Source organism: Perna viridis, chromosome 10 (assembly GCF_037379345.1).
Source record: "Perna viridis isolate PV_CMFRI_1.1 ecotype Kerala chromosome 10, ASM3737934v1, whole genome shotgun sequence".
NCBI lineage: Eukaryota > Metazoa > Mollusca > Bivalvia > Mytilida > Mytilidae > Perna > Perna viridis.
Window position 1 is genome coordinate 22,769,229 of NC_142454.1, and position 21,198 is coordinate 22,790,426.

At 33.5% G+C, this 21,198-nt stretch overlaps 2 protein-coding genes across 2 annotated transcripts; one reads left to right on the forward strand and one right to left on the reverse strand.

Annotated features, from left to right (window-relative positions):
• Positions 1-1,639: 1,639 nt before the first annotated feature.
• Positions 1,640-3,971, reverse strand: LOC148604999 (uncharacterized). Its single transcript, XM_088549792.1, has one exon. The coding sequence runs from the start codon at positions 3,705-3,707 to the stop codon at positions 1,740-1,742; it is 1,968 nt and encodes a 655-aa protein (XP_088405918.1). The 5' UTR covers positions 3,708-3,971; the 3' UTR covers positions 1,640-1,739.
• A 2,653-nt stretch (positions 3,972-6,624) lies between these two features.
• On the forward strand, positions 6,625-20,550 carry LOC148605000 (pirin-like). The gene is made up of 9 exons (XM_088550892.1): positions 6,625-6,718; positions 6,925-7,056; positions 8,448-8,540; positions 11,136-11,216; positions 13,001-13,207; positions 13,448-13,577; positions 14,804-14,889; positions 15,940-16,006; positions 17,485-20,550. Exons 2-9 carry the CDS (start codon positions 6,964-6,966, stop codon positions 17,601-17,603), a joined length of 876 nt encoding a protein of 291 aa, XP_088407018.1. The 5' UTR covers positions 6,625-6,718; positions 6,925-6,963; the 3' UTR covers positions 17,604-20,550.
• Positions 20,551-21,198: the final 648 nt, after the last annotated feature.

Below are 21,198 nucleotides of genomic sequence, written 5' to 3' on the forward strand. Positions count from 1 at the left end.
TACCTTATGTACCCAGAGATATAAAATACATATTGTATACAGGCGCGTAGCTGGGGCCAAATTGAAGTGTAGGCAAAATTACGGCAGGGGGTCTGGGGGCGGCTTAAGGCCCCCCGCAGGTCCAGGGGGCAGAGCCCCCCCCCCCTCCCCCCCCCATGAAGCTCCGCGGAGATAGCGTTTTAGAGCATCATTTATGTCTCTCCTGGACGTATTTTATCTCCAAAACAATGGCAAAATTAAGTGCAGGCAAAAGCTTTTTTGCTTAACGGCAGCTACGCGCCTGGTATACTTATGGTTCTGGCTTATCCTAGTTTTTTTGTGCCAACCCTAACATTTTATGGCTATTTTAGGAGCTATCGACTGTAATAGTCACAAATAAAACAAAACTTCGACTTTAACAGTGCTTATTCGTTTTTAAGGGGGTCTTAAGAACCTACGGGTGTGTGGTAGCAGGAAGCAAGACTTTTTTTTTGCCTTAGTAATATATTTTTAACATCACCAAAACCCAAGTAGATGGACAACCTGGATTCCACTAAAAAACACGGAGTATTCTCCAGGTGCACCGGTAGGGTGGGTTTCCACTGCTTTTCTAGAAATTTGAAATGTTTTCAAATATTTCTGCTCATTTTCTTTAATATAAGATGCACTTAGATTCAATCTAACTAAAATTGAGGCTTATTTTTTGCATCACATTATGATTAGACCTAACATAAACTTGTTTAAATCGTACTAAATTTGAATAAAATCCACCTTATTAAACTCCAATAGCCACAGTCAGAAGCTGAATCACGCACGCTATGGGTGACTGTTCCTTTATCACTGAAAAAATTACAATCAACTTCTCCAGATGGAATAAACGAGAAAGGATAATTCATTTTTAGGTCGTGGTCTTAGGCTGATACAGCACTACATGCTATACATCAATACGCCAGACTACTACATTTTGACTTTTCTTAATTGTTTTCCACAGTTAATTCATTTCTAATTTTTAATAAAAACATCCCGTTTCTGGTTTTCATTCAGATTCCTTTACATTTGCTTATGTGTGACTTTGATATAGGTACAATCACCCACAGAGTATATAATATATATATATATATATAGTATACCAAGATATTTAAGTAGCACTCCACATAAGAATCATGCAAAATGTGATTCATGGTTGATAAGCCTACACATTTTTATTTTTGATATTTTCTTTAACATGTCATAGTAAACAGAATGTAATATGTGGTTTTTCATATAACCCACGTTCATAGACGATAGAAATTATATAGAATGCACTGTATATTTCAAAATAAAAGGGAGATAACTCTGTAAATGACACTCAAATACAATAGAACCTATTAGATTTTCAATGTTGATTATCTCTTAAGAGCAGGTAGATTCAAATAAATATTTACACATTTCATAATATAGACTTATAAGTCAACTTATATCAAAAATAAAAAATATGTAGCCTTTTTAGAGGTATATCACATTTTACAGATTTTGCATGATTCTTACAAAGACTATTCTTACAACACTATATTGCTATTGGGATTCAAACCGGACTATAATGTGTATCGTTATTTTTACTGTTTTCAATACAATAGGGTCAAAGGTTATTAACAACACAGTGTGTAAAAAATAACATGACTCTTTTTACTGCATACATGTATTACTTTATATTAAATGAATGAATACAACAGAATTGGACTAGATAAAAGTTTCCCAAAATTCTTCGGTTATGTCATATGCTAAGAACTGGATGATGGTCCATTTTCTCCTTTCCTTGAATATTTATAAATCCAAACAGTAGACTTCGTGTCACCAACCCAAAGATGTCCTTCACAGTCCAGCGCCATAGCATTCGGACCGCGTATACCGTCCTTCTCCGAAAGAAGAAATCCGACAAATTGTCCGCTTAGGTCTAATAAATGTACCGCATGGTTACTCCAATCGGCTACAAGAACATTTCCAGTCTTATCTGCAACTACACCGAAAGGATTGAATGGTTTCTTAAGTCCTACATCCGAAGGTCCTTTATAGTAATGTTTCACAAGGCCATCAATGGCCATGGTTGTGATATGAACATTGTTCTCTTCGCGGTCAGATACAACAATATCACCGAGCATGTTTTCGTGAAGTCTGTAAGGGGCACAAAATATCTCTTGACAGCCATATTCCTCTATTTGGTCTAACATTTGACCTCGTTCATTGAATCTGATTATCATTCGTCTTGATGCTGCAGAACGCGTGGTAACGTAACTATCAACAGCGCATACTAGCAGCTCTTTTTTCTTTGTGAAAGTAATACCCCCAGGAAAATAGTTCAAGTTTAAAAAATCTTTTGGATTTAGATCCTGATCAAGCTTAACAATCTTCTTTCCATCATAACTGGTAACATAAACTTCGCCGTTTGGGCGAGCGTGAATATCATCAATCTGGATATCTAATTGCTGCGAACGTAATTTTTCGCCCTTATTGGTAAAAAGGTGCATCTGGTTCATTCCCCAGCCACAACATACCCACGCCTCCTTATCAGAGATTGGTGCAATCGCGTGAATAGTGTCATTAATATCAGCCACACGGAAGCTGTGCAATAGTTGAACATCAAATTGAAGAGCCATTCTTAACCCCCATGGCAATGGAAGGAAAGGCATTTTGATGTCTGTGTCTTCGCAGTACCCGACCATGTCTTCCAAGCATGCAGCATTATCTGTTCCAATGTGGAAAGTTGTATTTTTACAGGATTTTAACCCAGACTTGGGAATTTCCTTGTCCACGTGTTTAAAACGGTTCTGAATTTTGTGACACGTCATGACTACTTCGGCATCATTTCCAAGATTGAGAATCTCTTCAACGGAATTGTTGATGGACGAGATAGAATTTATTGTATGCGATGTTACTTCCAAATGTTTGTCGATCCGCTCGTCCTCTTCTTTCTTGCGTTTGCTCACCTCTTCTACTAAAGTCTCTCCTATTTTGTCAATCTGATCTTTCAAGAACTGACAACGATTTCGAATGTCCTTTGTAGCATCTTGAGAATAAGTTTCGAGTGTTTTCTTACTGTCCAGCATATCATTCACGTAATCTTGCAGACATGGTAAATATTCGTGTATGCTTTTTATCATCGGTTTTACCTTTTCGCGCCTTTCTTTTGCTCCCTCGTGAATACCTTTATATTTATGTCCCTTATGATCTGAAACCTTCTCAACACATTCCTTACACACTGGAATTTCACACAGCATGCAATAGAAGTTATTTTCCAGTTTATGTTTTTCGCATACCGATTTATGTGAAAGTTGCGTAATACTATTTGCTTCTGGATTTGAAAGTTTAATAACGTGGTGCTCCCGATTCGCATCATTGTTGATATGTAGGCCGCTACATGTATCACAGAAATTAGTCTCACATTCGAGACATCGCTCTGATGCCTCTTTGGTTTCCTTCTCTTTACACAAACCACAAGTAGAAGTAGTTGAAAATGCAGCACTGGCCTGAATAGCTCGAATGTAGTAATTTACTTTTATCCCTTTTACTCCAGATTTTGGAAGGGTTATTTCAATCTTGCACATCGGACACGCGAACGACACTTTGGCTTCAAGTTTGTTCACGAGTTTATCCAGACATTCTCGGCAAAATGAATGAAAGCAGTCCAATATCCGAGGGTCTTTATGTCTTTTCTTACACAATAAACACTGTAGAGGATCGACAGAAGACATTTCTGGTATCAGGCGTTAAGTACTCTCTGTTGATCGCCACCCGGTCTGAGTGAATTAACCCTAATCTCCTAACGAAACACCACCAGAGTATCTGAATGAAACCTCGTGTATCTAAAATAGTTTCTTTGTCAATATACACTTCAGGACTATCGATCACGATCATTTAAAATATATTCAATGTCAAGGTATATTGGTACGTAAAGAATGAAGGAGTAACACCAGAGGAGGCCAACACGGGATGTTAAAAGATTACTTCCAAAACAGCACCGACATGACTGTATGGCTTCTTGATTGCAGATCTAAAGATGCAATGGGTCGTTTAAGAGAAAGAAAATGCTTTCCATGCAATATCAAATCAGCCAGATTGTTCAAATATTTATAATATTGACCTAAATCCCATCAATATTTAATCAACAAGCTCAAACGCGATGAAGGTATTTAAATGTAGATTTAAAAACTCGAATAAATAGACTATTAGGATCATGAACACACATACGTAAAAGATATTATTAATTGTATGTGTTTCAATATTTGAAAGCCGATAAACATATCCAATTGTTGACACTTTGATTCTTAGTCGTGATTTTTTGTTTTGTGAACAATGTAATCTGGCTAATATCAAAACTCAGCAGATTTTGAACCGCGTCACTAAGGCAGTACGGCCTTATCCGTTAAAGCTATCGCATTATCCATATAAAGAAGGTTATTACTTAGTCTTCTTGTAATTTTTTCATTGTGAAACCATAATTGTGGCATACAGGCATGAAATGTGCACAACTTAAAGTGTTTGGATAACGAAAAGATTTGTGTATTTGAACCCTATTCTTTACATATATAAACATTCCATGTTCTTTTAAAGAAGTAGAAATGCTTCATAGTGTGCAGCCACAGCACTGTATTTTAATCTTGGTTATAACATGGTTACTAAAGCAAGTTACTCGCACGGTCTCCCTTATAGGCATCAATATATTATACAGTTGTTAATAACTCAACTCAACTCGATCAGAATACGTTCTAATAGCGACTGAGCTGACGCCCAGGTCACAACCTACTCTCGATCAGATCTCGCGTAGATCTGGGAGCATTCCCCACTGCATGGAGAGGCCTTGAATAGTTCTCTGAAAATTGTTTTTTTATCGTTTTTTAACATTTATAGGCTCCCGCATGGGACTACAGAGCAGTGAAGTTTAAGTCCGTCCAGTAATGATAAAAAGTTAGTCTGGGTGGTCACTGCTTCTCCTGGAAGAACACGGTATGTTATGTATCGGAGACCTATAGGCTGACGACTAGTAGTTTCGAATCAGAGTTGGCAAATGATGATATGCCCGGCTACTTGTGGGCAGTTGTTTCACAGTGGGCAGTGGCACACAAAAAATACAACTTGCCGGACTAGGTATAAAGCGGGGTCTGTGCGGGGTCTGTGCAAGTGATCAATTGTTCTCGTCCTTGAATATATGATGTATCTGTCATAATACGTTTAACACAATCAATGTAATTTTGACGTTGTAATGAATATGCCGCGAAATAGACCATGTTTGAGTTCGTAGAGAAGACAAAAGGCAAGGGAAACCATGTAGTTTAAAAGAAATGAATTCAAATCTCAAAAGCGTGGCAAAACAACAGAAATAACTTATAATCTTTATAGCAACTACGAGAAATAGTTTGGTATTGCTTGTCCAGTGATGGTAATTGAATTGAGGGGTGGATACAGAAATTGATTAAAAAGGAGAGTCCGATCCAGAAACTGAAAAAAAAGTAATGTAGTTCTAGGCTAAAATGTGCCCATCTATACCCTATCTCTTGACTCCATATGCTCAGCGTTTAATTCTAGTTCTAGATCTGCCCCCCTGGATCCGTGATGTATGACCATAAAACTGTATTTAAATTACAGATCTATGGTATGATATTACATATACTTGTACTTTCATATTCGTAAGCATGGGTTTCATTCATTCATCTATCGTTTCTTTTTTTTAATTTCTGTATTTCGTTTGTTGAAGTAGGTATAGGCTCGGGGAGGAGGTTCCTGTATGTAAGGTGATAGGACATGCCGCTGGAATAGGTACCATTTTCCAGCTTGCAAATAGACAGGGAAAAACAAACATGATTATATGATAAGTTAATAAGTGTGCATTACAAATTATATGGATAGTCAAAAACATCATTGTCATTTCATCTGTAATTTGTAAAATAAATGCATGACAAATATTGCTATTATATGTTCTAGTGTATCATAATCAAGAGAACACTCCTTATATATATCTCAGAATGTGACGACTCTATTCGCTACACTGGTCCATCGGATACAGGGAAGATAACGTAAACGTAAAGAAGGGTCTGAAAAATTCCCAACGATGTTACAACTGTCAAATTTGCGATGCAAATTTTTGGTCGTTTCCTCCGCGGGACTCGAACTCGTACCGCTGTAGACCACTCGGCCAGCTAGGCTGTATAAAAATATAGCTTTCGCTGTCCGGGTCATACCTCCTCGTAGGATTAATCTAGGGCTGTAACTTAGTACACGATGTATGGTAGTACGGGACATATAGCGTAGCTGGCCGAGTGGTCTAGGGCGTTGGATTTAGTGCAGGCGGTGTTGCCATAGATGTCACAGCGGTACGAGTTCGAGTCCCGCGGAGGGAACGACCAAAAATTTGCATCGCAAATTTGACAGTTCTACCATCGTTGGGAATTTTTCACACCCTTCTATATATATAGCTTTAAAATGGTATTGATTTTTTCGTTTGTTTCTTATGTTTTTTGTTTCTTTTTGTTTTGTTTTAATTTCTTTATTTTTTTTCTCTTTTTTGCATAAGAAATACTATAATAAGAAATAAAATTGTCATAATAACCTAAATTGGGACGGTTTTTCAATGTGACGACTTGTCCAAGAAGATAAGAACTTCCGATTCCGTATGTCCTTGACCTCGCTGAAACTGAAAGTATCTGGGCTGCTGCATGAGAAAGCAAAAACACAAACATCGTCTTTGATTAATGAATAATAATACTTTGTAGGTATTTTACACATTCAGTATGACAAATAGTTGTATATTAGTAAATTTGAAATGATAAAAATACCACTTATTACTGGGTAAATGATGCAGTGCAAATCAAATTTTCCCTTCCAACCCTCTTATTCTCATGAGAATCAGAATTGTCCATTCTGATGGTATAGATTTATACTGATTGCTAACTTTTCTTTTATTGCTGATTTTAGTATGACTTGAAGTCACTAAGATTGAATATACATGTGAATATGTCGTCAAAGACTGTAGTGCAAGCTGTAGCTAGTGTGGAACATGATGAAGGGGAGGGAGCTGTTGTCAGACGCAGTATTGGAATACCTGAGGTAAGTATTATTGGGTTTAGTATTAGAAAACCTGAGGTTAATTTTGTTAGACACAGTATATAAAAACCCAAGGTAAATTTGATACAGTATTTAAACGACTGGGGTAAATTTTGTAAGATGTAGTATAAGTTAGGATGAAACGATTCATCACAATATTGGTGTATCAGGATACTTTTGGTCTTGATAAGAAATTATACATTTGAATGAGGTTTCAATATGATATGATACAGGTCAAAATACAACTTTTTTTTTCAAACAATTGATGAAATTACTATGCAAATAGTAAATTAGGACATGGCTTGTGAGGAAAAATTCAACAATCTTTGTTAGGATCAAAGTTATAGATGCTAAGAAGGAAACCTGGCTTTAAGAAAATTCATCATACATTGTACATGTACGTATATTTAAATCTGTTGAATATTCTTTATTCCAAATGGTATTACAATTTATGTATTGTATCATGAGGTAGGTTTATCATTGCAGCCCTAAATATAAGAATAATATAATAATATAAGTAGGAAGGTAAAATCTTGTTTTTTTCAATTAATTTACATGGACACTTTTGGGATAATTTCTTGAATTAAATAGTGCTTAACTGAAAATGGTAGTGAAGTGGCAATTCATTAAAAATAATAACAATAAAGTGTGTTAGGGTAGGCAGAAAAAAAAGGGTAGATAGGGTAACCTTAAGCTTTAACAAACAATTTTTTTATCTTGGCCTTACATGTACTGGTAGTTTTTACCCTGTTTCATAACATATAAAATCAACACAGGTATGGTAAAGGTCACTACATTAATTATCAATATGAGAAAGAATTCACTAAAGGGGTATCATAACTTTATGTCAGACTACTTCAAAAATACATAACATATATCACTGTTGTTAATTTATGTTTAAAAAGACAGAAGTATATGTCAGCTAAGCCATTCTAGTGTTTAAGTTCACTAGATTTTTTCTTGTTAGTCAAAGCAACCCAGTCATGAACAAGAAGTCAGCATGGCTTGTGTTGACAGCAAGTCTGTTATTACATTGGTTCCTTATAGACTTGTAATAAACACAGCTGTATAGTGCTATGGGGAGGTAGGCAGTAAAATATAAATCCAAGGCTAATTTGATTAAATGTGAAATCTCAGCAGAAATTATGAAATTAGGTGAAAATGTGTACTGCCAGGGTAGGAAACTTACTCAAATTCTAGCCAGTCCTGAATAGAATTTTTCAATATATTTACTATATGGCTATATAATTTTTTTTCAAAAAATAGCCAGTCTTGGGCTGGCGGGCAGGCTACTATTTCTTACTCTGGTACTGCCAACTCAATTTTTGTTTGGAATGTAACGGTAAACAGACATAATTTTTATCACCTTATTATGCTTGCATTATTGTTTATAGTTGAAGCATCTGGATCCATTTTTGATGTTGGATGAGTTCAAAGTAAAGCCACCTGCTGGATTCCCTGACCATCCTCACAGAGGGTTTGAAACTGTAAGTCCACATTTTTGGGTTTTTATCCTTTAGGATCAAAATACTTTATGTTGCCAATTTTGCCTGGAACTTCTCTACTGTTTCTGAACACTACACAAAAATATGGCCAATTGTAATTCGTTTTTAGCTCTTACCAAAATTGGTATGAATGTTCCTTGTGGTGTCCTGCATAGAATGGATGTGGGGATTTTTGATCCGTCGAAAAACATGGCCGTCGTTACTAAAAATAGAACATAGGAGTCAGACAATAGTTTTTCACATATATCTCCATAACGTTTAGGTTTAGCCCATTCTGAAAGAAATTAAAGTATTCAGCATGATGAGATCTATCTGCGGTCAAATTTCCATTTTAATCTATTAAGCCATGTTGGAGTTATTGCCCTTTTTTCAAAGTTTTTTGCTGTTTTTAATGTTATTTCTTTCAAAAATCTTCTCCTGTGACACTATTTTACCAACTGAAACAAAACTTGGTATAAGTGTTCCTTAAAATTGAAGTGGGGTTTTATGATCCGTCGAAAAACATGGCCACTGTCACTAAAAATAAAACATAGGGGTCAGACAGTATTTTTTCGCATATATCTCCAAGACAGCTAGGTTTAGCCAAATTCTTCCAATAGCTGAAATGATCCTTATTTCTAGGACTACAAAAGTCTTCAGGCATTAAATTTGTCAGATGCCTTCTATTAAGAGTTATTGTCCTTGACAGGGGAAAATGACAGGTTTTTTTTTACAGTTTTCAGTCAATGTCTTGAAAACTATGATAGATTTAGACTTTCATTTACTGAAATGATCCTTATGATAAATCCTATCAAAGTTTTTGTTAGTCAAAATTGTTGGACAACTTGTTTAATTTATTGCCCTCGTAAGGCAAAATTCAACCAGGTGAGCGATTCAGGGTCCTTGGAGCCTCTTGTATATCATTCATTACATCTTTTATAACTTGTAAATATGTTTCTGGCAATTACTCAACTCTATGATATTATATTATTTCTGAAAATAAAATTAAGATCTAGTCTTCTAATGAACTAAAAATTTGAGGGACTCCTTATTGGCCTTGAAAGATGTTTATTAATAAATGCGCATTTAGGGAATGAAGTTTTTGCAGTAATGTGTCAAGAAGCATTAAATGTGCTAAGCATGTTTCATTTATTACAATTATAAGTCAAAATCTTCATTATATCATTTTTTTATTAATAAACAGGAAGTGAAAAGCAGTGATTTTAACCTAGTAAAATTGACGGCAAATTCAAATTTGTAAAAAGTGTCTTGTTTTGAAAATTTTATTTTGATCAAGGAAATTATTTTTCTTTGAGTAAAATTGCAGTGTATGATTTACTTAGTTGTAATAGTTTTGAATGTGATTGCAAATTGACTTTTGGACTGATTTAAAAACTTGGGAAAAAAATGGAAATGAACAAAATTTCTAAATGTGTGTGAGGTTGGATACTGTTTAACTATCGATTACAGTTTCTACTTCAGAAATTGGTAGTATTGATTGAAATTCAGTTTACATATTAGGAAAAACAGTTTTAAATAAAATGAAATGAAAATGTATGATTTTAGTTTTATTTTACATCATGTAATCTTATAACCTTTGTCCATGGTACAGGATATTTCTGTACATGATGAAGGTGTGCAGGGTCAAAGGATTTTGATTTTCGTGAAATATTACAGAAAGTGGTTAAAGTTAAACTTATTTATTTTCGTCAAAAAATAAGGCTATATTGCTTGTATGGCTATCTCTTTCTGTAGTTTTTGAATTACATTTAAAATATTTTTGGCATGATGTTTCTACACATAATGATGGTGTGCAAGGTCATAGGATCTTGATTTTCATGAAATATTACGGAACTGGGTGATAGTTAGACTGTGTTATTTTTGTCAGAAATATATCCCAAGCAACAAAGTTAGGGATTTGTTATTGGGAGTATTAACATTTAACACTACCAAACAGAATTTCATGACATTATGTGGCCAGGATACAATATGTAGATATGCATATATTTAGGAATTTCTGATCCCCAAATTGATCCCCAGACCATGAGTAACACAAGCCTTGGAAGGATTTCTGAATCTGCAAACCATGTCTTCATATAAAAATAAACATGTTACTAATTTGGCAAATCTAGTGAGCGGGGGCATCATTAGTGTCTTACAGACACTTTTGATTTACTAAAAAAAAATCACTACTAACAAATGAGGCGGGGGCTTTTGTAATAAACAGGCTGTCTAGTTTTTTTTGTTTTTTGTTTTCATTACACAATATCTTTTCACTTACAAAAATCTTTTATTTCGTGACCAGTTCTTATATATTGATGCATTATATGCGCCCCATGCTTTTGAAATGGTTTCTATGTAAAAATGTTCACATTATACACACCAAAATGCAGTATATTTCTCCTTTGAATATTTATAAAGCAAAACTGCATTTACCAGAGATAAAAATAGGCAGTTTTGCATTATACTGAAAGGCAGTAATGCATGTAATAGCTCGGCTTGTTATGACATTTTTTTTCTTAAATTTCAGGTTTCTTATGTACTGAAGGGTACAGATGTAATAACTCTGCTTATTATGACATTTGTTTTTCATTTCAGGTTTCTTATGTACTGAAGGGTACAGGACAACATGAAGATTTCTGTGGCCATAAAGGTGCCCTTAACAGTGGTGATGTTCAGGTATATGTTAGTTATTTCACAATTGAAGTGAAGTTTCAAATGGATTATGTATGGTAACATTTTGGTGACTAGTCATAAAATTGTCTTATAAATACATTTTTGAGACCTAAAATAAATATTTCCTTTTTTTTTCAGTTTTTTCAGACAAATTTTTTATTTGATTTAAGAAATGCTGAAAATGTTTTGTACCACAAATACTTCTGGTAACACTGGAATAAAAAAGCACATTAACCACATGCATAGCTTTTCTAAAAAGCTTTAAAAAAAAATTTGAATTTTTCAAAAGTTAAGCTGTCCATCATATAGTGAATACAGCTTATTGCACAATCTTTTTTACAATGTCAATTGGTCGGAGTAATTAGCTCCACCATCATTATTCATCTATACTAAGGGTCCAGACATTTTATCAAACTTCAGCAGATATTTGTGTCAGTCTTTTACATGCTCAGATCGAAAAATAAACTTAAAAAACTTTTTATGTAGTTATTTTAAGATAAATATTGGGAATTGTGTTATTTCATCACATACTCTGTCATTTTCAAAATATCAGAACTAGTGAAAGAGTTCAACCAGGGGAGTTTCGACCACAGGTGGAAGTTCTAACATGTAAACAAAACATATCTCTCAGACCTTTTCATCACATAGGCAAACAGTCGAAAAGTTCCAAGTGATGAAAGAAAATGTTGATTATTTATAAAAGAAAATCACAAACTCATATAGTATATCGATTTAAATGGTCTGTTGACTTCAGTGTTAAAACACTTCAATCGATAAATTAATAATTACAAACTACAACTGATTTGTAGTTTCAGTTTCATGCGCTTTGGTTACCTCTGAAAGATCGGCTGGTAAATGATGGACTTGTCAATCTTTTTTCTTTATTAATCAACTAATAAATGTATGAAAATTCTCCGAGTCACTTCAAGTAATTTGTATATGCAATGGTCCTGCACGTGTACCGTTAATTCAATTATGCAATCAACTAATCCGTTTCAGGTAAATCACAGTCACAGGTGGCTGCACATCGGCTAAAATTGACACACACCTGTCAATTCATTTCCAATAAACGATTAGGAGACTAGTAGATGGGATGTTTATACAATAATAAACGATTAGGACTGTAATTTATAAGGGTTGACAATTTTTTATGTCTAATATTGGAAAATGGTCGTCGGTCATTTGCAAAATTTGTCGGTCAATGACCGGCTTTTTTACTGTTTCCATACTCTTGATCTATACATGTAAATTGCTAAATAAAGCCTGCCAAAACTGTAAAAATAGCAACCATAAATAGGAATCCTTTGTTTCCTTGATTATTTACATAAAAAATGAAATGACCAGGGAACCTATAAATTATTAAGTAGTACTACAGTAAAGAATCATGCAAAATGTGACTCATGGGTAAACAGCCTACATAAATTTTATTCTTGATATTGTGTTTAAATTGCCATAGTAAACAGAAATTAACATTTGGTTTTTCATATGTGTTCTTAGGAGATAAAAATTATATAGAATGCACTGTAGAATTAAAAAATAAGGGAGATAACTATGTATATGACACTAAAATACAATAGAAACTATTGGTTCCTTGTGGATTATCTCCTAAGAGCAGACAGATTGAAATGAATAATAATACATTTCATCATATAGACCTATAAAGCAACATAATAACAAAAATAAAAATATGTAGCCTTTTTAAAAGTGTATCACATTTTACAGAATTTGCATGATTCTTAAAAAGACTGCTACTTAATTTGAAATGGCCTATTGAATATTTGTTTCAGTGGATGACTGCTGGTAGAGGAATTGTACATTGTGAGATGCCCCAGGGTTCTGAAGAAGCTCATGGTCTTCAGTTATGGGTAAATTTGGCTAAAAAAGACAAGATGATAGAACCAGCTTACCAGGAGTTATTGGATAAGGACATACCAAGGTCAAATAAAGATGGGGTCACCGTCAAGGTCATTGCTGGAGAAGCCTTTGGTGCCAAAGTAAGATATATGTGTAACTTTATTGCATTACTTTGTTTTTGTTTTTTTTTGCCTTTGGTATTAAAAACAGGAGTTTTTAGTGCATTTAGAAAAAATGGCAATACTGTTGACTTTTACAAGTAACACCATTGGCCATTTTTTATATGGTTTTCATTAAAGATGACCATTGAATAACAAGAGAAAAGGAACCTTATCAGGATAGTACCAAAACTGATATTCCTTGTCTGATTTTTATTTCAGTCCCCTATGTATACCAGAACTCCGACCATGTATTTAGACTTTAAAATGGAGAAGGGGTCAAGTATAGATCAACTCATACCTGCTGGATGGAATAGCTTTATATATGTACTCTCAGGATCTGCTCAATTTGGTAAGGAAAAATATATATGATAAGGTTTTGAAGGCAATGGGGACAATTTTTGTATGTACTTGCAAGACCTGCTCAAATTGGTAAAGAAAATAAATAAAATGGGGTTAAAGGCATTTTGGAAATTTTTGTCTCATTCTGTTGATGGAGGTAATATTGTATAAAACTATTCCTCTATCTAGTCTGTCAGTCTGTTCACAGTCAATATGATAATCATAAAATGCTCTTAGGGAAATTTGGTTATTTTTAGAACTACAATCAAACCTGTCTTACGTGACCTTTTATGGAAGAGTAAAATAATAGTCATGTAATACAGGTGGTCTTTATACAGGTTCATTCAACATAGAATGCACTACATTTTGAAGCATGGTCTCTTAAGACATGTTAGTGCTCTATATAGGTAGTTGCTAAAACATGTTTGACTATTATATGTTTTTTTTAAATGGATAGAGTAAGGCTTGTTCATGGGGAAAATGAGTGCATAAATTTACCAAATTTCAGTTTTTCACAGGAAAACTCTAAATGAAGATTAACTTGAAGGCTTCTTTCCAAACTTAACAAATCCTTTTAAAGTTCGGGCTTTCTACTTGACCAAGAGAAAATGGGACATAATTATCAACTTTCTTATACCAAAATTACGCTTGCTTCTGGTGACTGGAAAGTGGAATCCTAGAACACTGATGTATGTCTTATGTACAAGTGCAGCTGTATTTTTTTATTGATGTTTGGTGTGTGACAAGTTTTGTAATGATTTAATTTTTTTTATGGATGAGTGTGCCCTTATAATTAGCCAAAAACATTCATTAACATAGTATGCCTATGGCCTCACAAAATATCAACTTTGAAATTTGTTCACTTTTTTATTCAAAAGTTGTTCTAAGGTTATAGAGCTCTTGCCTAATTTATTCTGATTTAGATTGGATTCACTACTGACATTCAAAGGATACATGTAAATGAATAGTTACAGTTTTGCCTTGAGATACATGTGCATTCAGTGTTGTTGCTGCTATGTCAGAAATGATCAACAATATACAATACACTAAAGAGATGTTATGACTAGTGAGATTATGCATTTTGACTTTCGCTGTTGTGTCCGCAATTATTGACAGATGAAAACAAAACATTTTGGAATAAAAAAAATTGATGTTTAAATACTTTTAATGTGATTCAGATTTTTTAATAGAGGCAAAATATTAATTACATTGTTGTATATATATGATATTTTTTAGGCTGTACAGACAAACCAACAGTAGGCAAGCCACATGACACCTTGGTTCTCAGTGAGGATGGGGAAACTATACATATATTTAACCCAGTAAGTCATTTTATAGTGCATTTATTGTTTGATATCAGATTGTGGAAATTTCAGTGTAGACAGTACAAGAGAATCCTTAATGCCAGACAAGTTTACCTTTACAGGTTCTCCATATTTCTATGAATTTTTACTGCCAATTAAGAGGGTAAGAATCCACCTGTTCATTGGTACACCACAATCTTTTTAGTTACGGTCCTGAAATGAATATTGGTTCTGTTTTTACGATTCTGATTTGATTCCTCATTTAGCTTTACCAGTAGTCAAAATAGAAGTAATGACCTCTAAAATATTGTTTCTCAATCACAAGGCTAGTCAATACTTACAGGTATGACTATGTGTCATTTTGTTCATAATGTGTTGAAATGTAAATGAAGTAACAGAAACAAGACATATCTGAAAAAATTGTAATACAAATTGGATCATCAGCCAAGAATCGTGATCTCTGATTGTGGCAGAGTAGAATTGTTACTCCCTTACTGCTAATTACGCTCTACGTATAGTCAGTCTCGCCAAAGTGTCTTTGTAAAAAATCACTAAGTTCTGAGTTTTTTGGATTATTTTCTTAATACAAAATATCATAATAGGATAATTAGTTGGAATAAACAAAATATGATCATGAGTGTCAAAGAACACGCTGATTTAACGAGTGTGCAGAACTTGTTCTAGGCATAAGTTTAATCTTATTGCAATCTTGCCACAAATGATCATATTTTGGTTATTCACAATAACTAATTAATTAATTATTTATTTATTTATTGTATAGATTTCTTCATCATTCATTGCTATTTTCAACATGAATTTTAAAGTTTGTGAACGGTGGATTAATATTAGTGTTATATTTTGTGACGTTTTGGTGGGAGAAAGTCAGAGAGTGAAATTATCAAATTTATTTCGATATGAAATATCGAAGAAAAAATTTTACACTGGGAACATTCAGTAAATCATTGCTATCTATATAATTAAGAAGCATACACAGGTATGTACAGAACATCTTATTTTGGTGTAAACTTTGATTGCATTTACTCAATTATCCTAATTTTTTGTTTACAGGAATCGGATACCTGCCATTTTGTATTGATAGGAGGCTTGCCTATAAATGAACCAATCGCTCAGTATGGTAGGTATCTGGGGTCTAATTATGGGTAGTCCTTTTGAAATAAATTATGACAAAGCAGAGAGCCTAGACAATATCTAACTATTTGTCGTGTTTTTTGTACATTTTATACCCCCACAACTTGGTGGCATATTGGAATCATCCTGTCATTCCACCCATCCATCCACATTTCGTTGCAATTTTCTCCAATCCCAATGGCTGGATTGATTTCAAATTTGGTGTGTGGCTTCATATAGATGAGACATACATTATAAGTGATATTTGTTTTTTTTCAAATATCAACTTCCTGTACGAGTGGTGGTATGTCTAGCACTACAATGCATGCAACTTCCTGTTGATTTTGAAGCTTTGTAAATATAACAGTTTCAACCACACATGGGTATTCTAACATGTAATCTCGTTATCTCTCTGACTTTTTCATCACATTGGCCAACACCAACAGCCCAAAACTTCTGAGTGGTGAAAAAATGTTGATTATTTATAAAAGAAAATTGCGAATATATTTTGTATATTGATTTAAATGAGTTGTTGACTTAAACTGTGTTAAAAAGATTCAATCGATAATTTAATAATTACAAACTACGACTGATTTGTAGTTTCAGCACCATGTACTTTTGTTTCCACTGATAGTTCTGTGGGAAAATGTTGGATTTATCAATCTTTTTTCTTGATTAAATCCAGTAATTAATGTATAAAAATTCTCTGAGTCACTGTAATTAATTTACGCAATGGTGCTGCACATGTATCGTTAATTTAATTATGCAATCAACTAATCAGTTACAGGTAAATCACAATCACAGGTGGCTGCACATCGGCTAAAATTGACACGTACCTGTCAATTAATTTCCAATAAACAATTGGACAGGTAGACAGGATGTTTATACACTTATAAAACCAAGCAGACTGTAGTTTATGAAGGTTGACAATTTTTTATGTCTGACATTGGAAAATGGTCGTGTGCCATTTGCAAAATTTGTTGGTCAATGACCGGCTTTTGACCTTTTCTGGACCCTTGCTCCCTTACCTACTTATCTACCTTACCTAAACAAAATTCAAGGTTGAAGAAGCTCCGTTTTTATAGTTTTGTTCATAGTACTTTATGACTGTCTGTTGTCATCACAACTGGGTTTATTCAATTTAAAAAAAAAGACTTTCTGTCACCTAGAACTAATATTTCTGATTGTTCCCTAAAAAAAGTGGGTGTATCAGCATACTGTATTTTAGTCAGTTTTGGAATAAGAAGTGTTAAAAAAATGTTATTGGTCACGTGCAGTGATTTGATGGAGGAGCTTAGAAAAGGTCTGAGCCAATTCACATACTTGTCAGTCTGTCTGTAGCAGTTACTGTAAATGAATTTGTTTTCCCAATGTACTAGCATCTTAATTTTTGCAATGGAATATAAGCTAAACACTGCACAATTGCAAAAAATCATATCTTTGTCTGATATTTCTGTGATAAAACATGTATTTTTTATTTCACAGGACCATTTGTAATGAATACAGAAGAAGAGATTGAGCAGGCATTGCTTGACTATAAACTTGGACAAAACGGCTTTGAGAATGCTAAAACCTGGAAATCTGAGTATTTGAAGAATGGATAAAGCCCCACCAGTCAGCTGCAATTATCTGTGATAGACGATTTTATATTTCATTGTTATTTATTGCTGCACTTGATGGAGTAAAGTGTTCATTTTTTTTTCAGTTTTATTAATTTATTGTGTTCGTTTAATAATTTTTGTTAGCTTTATTTGGGTCCAAAATATTAGTTGTTAAGAAAAAATACAGATTGCAGGGGCGGATCCAGGATTTGAGTTTAGGGGGTGTTAATTGAATTAAATGCCGTCCAAAGCAAGGCAAAATATATTATTTGGGTGAAACTTGTGAAATTTTTTTTCTTATCAATTTAGGGGGGCGTACGCCCGCTAGGCCAGTCCTTGGATCCGCGCTTGGATTGTTAGTTTTCCATATATTGTATGAATACATTTTTGTGGAAAACATTTCAAAAATGGTTTTAATGAAATAAAATTTAGAAAGTCCATTTGGCCATCTTAAGTTTAAAAGGACAAAGCATTAGCAACATCCTTCATGTATAGACGGTTTAAAATATGGCAATGCATCATCAATAAAATCTTTGAGTACAAATAGTTCTGTCCCTAATAGGCAAAATCTAAATTAATGTTATTAGTTATTAATATAGTATTAGTAATATTATTAGTAACTGATTGGTTCCCATGATGCATTATTTTTTTTCTATTAGTATTGAAGAAGTGTTACAGGTGGCAAATTATTTAAGAAAAATTTAACAATAACATGCCTAACATGCCTAAAAGACTTTATTTCATACATGTTGGAGGAGAAGTATCTTTTAACAAATTCCTATTGCCATTTACCTTTCTAAGACTACATTATTAGTTTTGCTGAATGTTTTCTTGAAATAGCCATAAAATGGAATTGTGTAGAATATTGTTATTTTTTTTTGTTATAACAATGAACATGTAATGATCTTGATTTTTTTCATATTTACAACAATCAATCTTGTATTGACGTTAAGAACATAAAATCAAGTTAGAAATGTGACTTGACATTATTTTGATCTAAGTTCATACAAGAAAACTTTTTTTTCAACTTATCTACAATTTTTTATGGTTTTGAACTTTTCTTGAAAACTAGCTATTACCTATGATTTGAATAAGTGTTGTTGAACTAGCCCACAAATTTTATTATACCCCCACTCAGTAAGTAGGTGATATATTGGAATCTCTTTGTCTGTCCGTCACAATTTCCGTTGCCAATATCTCAGCTACCAGTAGATGGGTTGATTTCAAATTTGTTGAGTGGCTTCATATATGTTAAACCTGTCTAAACCGAACCCAGAATAATCCAAAACCTGTCTAAACCAGACTCTTATTGAAGTTTCTTTGTATCAATTTAATGTATTTTCAACTTTGATAAACCAAACTCTTTTCTAAACCGAACAAAGTCCGAAAGAGATTCTGTTAAGACAGGTTTCAATGTAGAACTGCATCTGTTGAAAGCAATTTAGGTTGCTTTATGATTCCATGGTACTTTGCAATTATTCACTATATGGGATGAAAGAGAAAATTTTCTTCACAAAAATATTGGCTCCTAATGGAAATGGATTGATTTCAAATTTGGCATGTGACTTTAAAGATGGAATATGTTTTAAGCAATTTTTGTTGCTATCCACTATCGACTTTCTGTACCAGTGGGAGTATGCATAGCACGACAATGCATGCAACTTCTTGTTTTTATACTAGTCAGTATGGTTTGCCCACCTTGCCTTCAGCCAATTATATACCTCCTGTCTCATACTTTTTTTTTGCTTGGTCTTGAATATTATTATTATTTTAAGTGCAATTTTCAGATTTCTTTATGACTGTGTTCTCGTCTATAGTATTGTTTGCATAATGATTGTATTTCTGGCAACACATTTGTACACTGTATCATTGTTGAAAAGCATTTTTATAGCCTGACATTTTGACAGCCATTTAAATGTATACTGCTGTCTGTCTGTTCATCCATACATGTTCAGGGATGTTAATGATTTTTGTTTTTTGTCTGTCTTTATAAATAGAATCTCTCTTTTAATTTTCATTGTTTTGATGCCTTTCAGAGTTTTCGAGATAGAGGGCTTCTAACAACCATTGTTTGCCTTAGAAAAATCTTTTTGAAGGAAATTTTTGACAGTTTCATACTACCAATTCAGGAAGTATTACGTTAATTTTGTATGATAAAGCCTTCACGATATGAATGGTGCTTATATTGATATCTTATTCTCTATAATTACTTACTGGGTACTGTGAAAGTACATGTATTATTGTTTGTGGGGTTCCTAATGGAAAGGAAATGTCTCATTCATTTGTAAGATGGAGTTGTCAAATCCACTCAAAACTCTACCAACTGACATTTTCCCCTAAACCATGGAAATTGGTATCCACAAGTTCTTTCACAGTTTATTGTCACAGAGGTGTTTACTCTTACCAGATCTTTGACTTTTTCACCCATTTTTACTGCAAATTACACTCTATATTGTTCCTATGTAAATATGAAATTCAGGATTCTACAGATGTTAATAAAATTGGGCCAAAAAATGATGCTTGTCATAAATTAACAGGTAGTGTGAACAGGTCTTTCTCAGAATATGCTCAAGACTACCTTAATGGGCTCTTTACAGACCTGTTTCAGTTTATAATAAAATAAGAGCATTATTTTAACTATCCTACATGAATATTTCTTCAGTCATATATCAAAAGTTGTTTCATATTTCCTTGTTTCTAACGAAACTTGAACTTTGCCAAGGTAGACATAGTTTTGTTCTTTTTTCATAGGCCCTTAGTCTGTTTTGTGCCAAATAGTACTCTTTTTTTTTTCACTACAATCTGAAGTTGTATTTGTAAATTAATGCTGACAAATGTAACATTTAAGGAATAGAACGTTTTTGTACATTTTTATTCTCACGGCTTTGTACTGTATTTTATAATTAGATAATTGTTTCTTATGTTTACAATAATAAATTTCATGCATTTATTTTGTAATCTTCAATTCTTTTAAAATTATTTATTGGCTAATTAGTTTGAAAGAGTGAATAACTGAAGTATGATTCGTAATGCTGAAGAATGCAAAAAAAAAAATAAAAGTGAGAGCCCCCACTTTTTTGACAAACAGGAAGTAGATGTCATAAGAGTATAAAAAGGCATTCCATAATTCAGTATTAATATGTATAAAAATATCAACAGCTTGTGATTAACAGAAGCTGAGAACTTTGATACAAAAACTGTCAGTATGCTTAAAAAATTTTGTAAGTTAATCGGTAAACAGGAACAAGATGGGTGAGGAACCTGAAAATTGTTGACACAGTACAAGTCATCATGTAAAAGCAATATACAAAATGTACTGAATACCAAAGCAGTATACCAAATATCCAAGCATTCCCTCTCATGGAAGTTAGGAAATCTGAAATTAAACTCCCACATAATTTGAGGGATCTGAAGTCGCAGGTAATAAGAACAACAACATATGATATTGTGTTCTTACTACATACTAAGTTTCATGAAATTCTGTTCAGTAGGTTATGAGGAGAACTGATGTATAGATTATGGACACTTTGTTGTTTCGGGTATGTTAGAACCTTGTAAAAATTTTCTCATACATGTGTATATGGTTTTACCTCCAAGT